Source organism: Arachis ipaensis, chromosome B02 (assembly GCF_000816755.2).
Source record: "Arachis ipaensis cultivar K30076 chromosome B02, Araip1.1, whole genome shotgun sequence".
Lineage (NCBI taxonomy): Eukaryota > Viridiplantae > Streptophyta > Magnoliopsida > Fabales > Fabaceae > Arachis > Arachis ipaensis.
In genome coordinates this window covers 78,771,913-78,772,837 of record NC_029786.2, presented here as the reverse complement: position 1 = coordinate 78,772,837, position 925 = coordinate 78,771,913, and the positions used below count along the sequence as shown (strand labels likewise).

At 29.5% G+C, this 925-nt stretch overlaps 1 protein-coding gene across 2 annotated transcripts in view; it reads left to right on the top strand.

Moving 5' to 3' along the window:
* Nucleotides 1-925, top strand: part of LOC107625497 (bZIP transcription factor TGA10) — a gene marked incomplete in the record, with an annotated part of 9,921 nt that overhangs the window by 2,404 nt on the left and 6,592 nt on the right. For both annotated transcript variants that reach the window (XM_016328143.2, XM_016328144.2), the window contains 2 exon segments: nt 246-323; nt 468-543. In XM_016328143.2, the coding sequence (XP_016183629.1) occupies nt 246-323; nt 468-543 (154 nt within the window).

The following is a 925-nucleotide window of genomic DNA, read 5'->3' as shown; positions in this document are numbered from 1 at the left end:
CAAAAAAAAAAAATAGGTAAACAAATTTTTTTAATCAAGTGATGAAAAACATGAATTTTATTCTTCAATAACACAATTTACTAATTGAAACTTAATTACATATATACGATTTATACATACATCTTAGAGATATAATCATTAATATACCTTCTTTTATTAATTTAAGTTTTTAAAAGAAGTGATACCGTGACAAAACAATATAGAAGGGTCGTAAATTTACTAATTTGTTTGTTTGTTTTGGTCAGGCGTATGTTCAGCAGCTAGAAACAAGTAGGATTAAGCTGAATCAGTTGGAACAAGAGTTACAGAGAGCCAGAGCTCAAGTAAGGAAGCAACCTCTTATTTATGGAATGCATCCACTTAATTACTTATTCATTGATGTAACACAATATGGGCACGACCACTGCTTTGGTTTAATATCATTTTGTAACGCTTGCATTGCAATTAATGCTTCTTTCTACTTTTAGGGCATTTTCATGGGTGGAAATGCACTTTTGGGAGGAGAACAAGGCCTTCCTCTTCCTATGACTACTATTACCTCAGGTCTCTCTCTTCTTCTTCTTCCTTCACTCATAATTATTATTTATTATTAATATACTTTACTCCTCACAACTCGCAAGTAGCTTCACACACACGAACCTTTTCGTTCTTTTCATTTTCATCATTTTTTGTTATTTTTTTATTCGTTAGTTAGAAGAAAAACTAATGTCAACTTAATAAAAAAAGAAATTGGGTGTGCATTGTATATTTACCAAGTGTATGTAACGTAGTTATCAACTTATCATAGACGTTAAAAGAAATTCTTGTGGAGGTTGAAAGATGCCATTTTCGGAATATAAATATTGGATGACAATTTTGAAAAAAACGGATATTTAATTTATATATGATATAAATTATTACTACGATTAATTATTGTTATGTGATT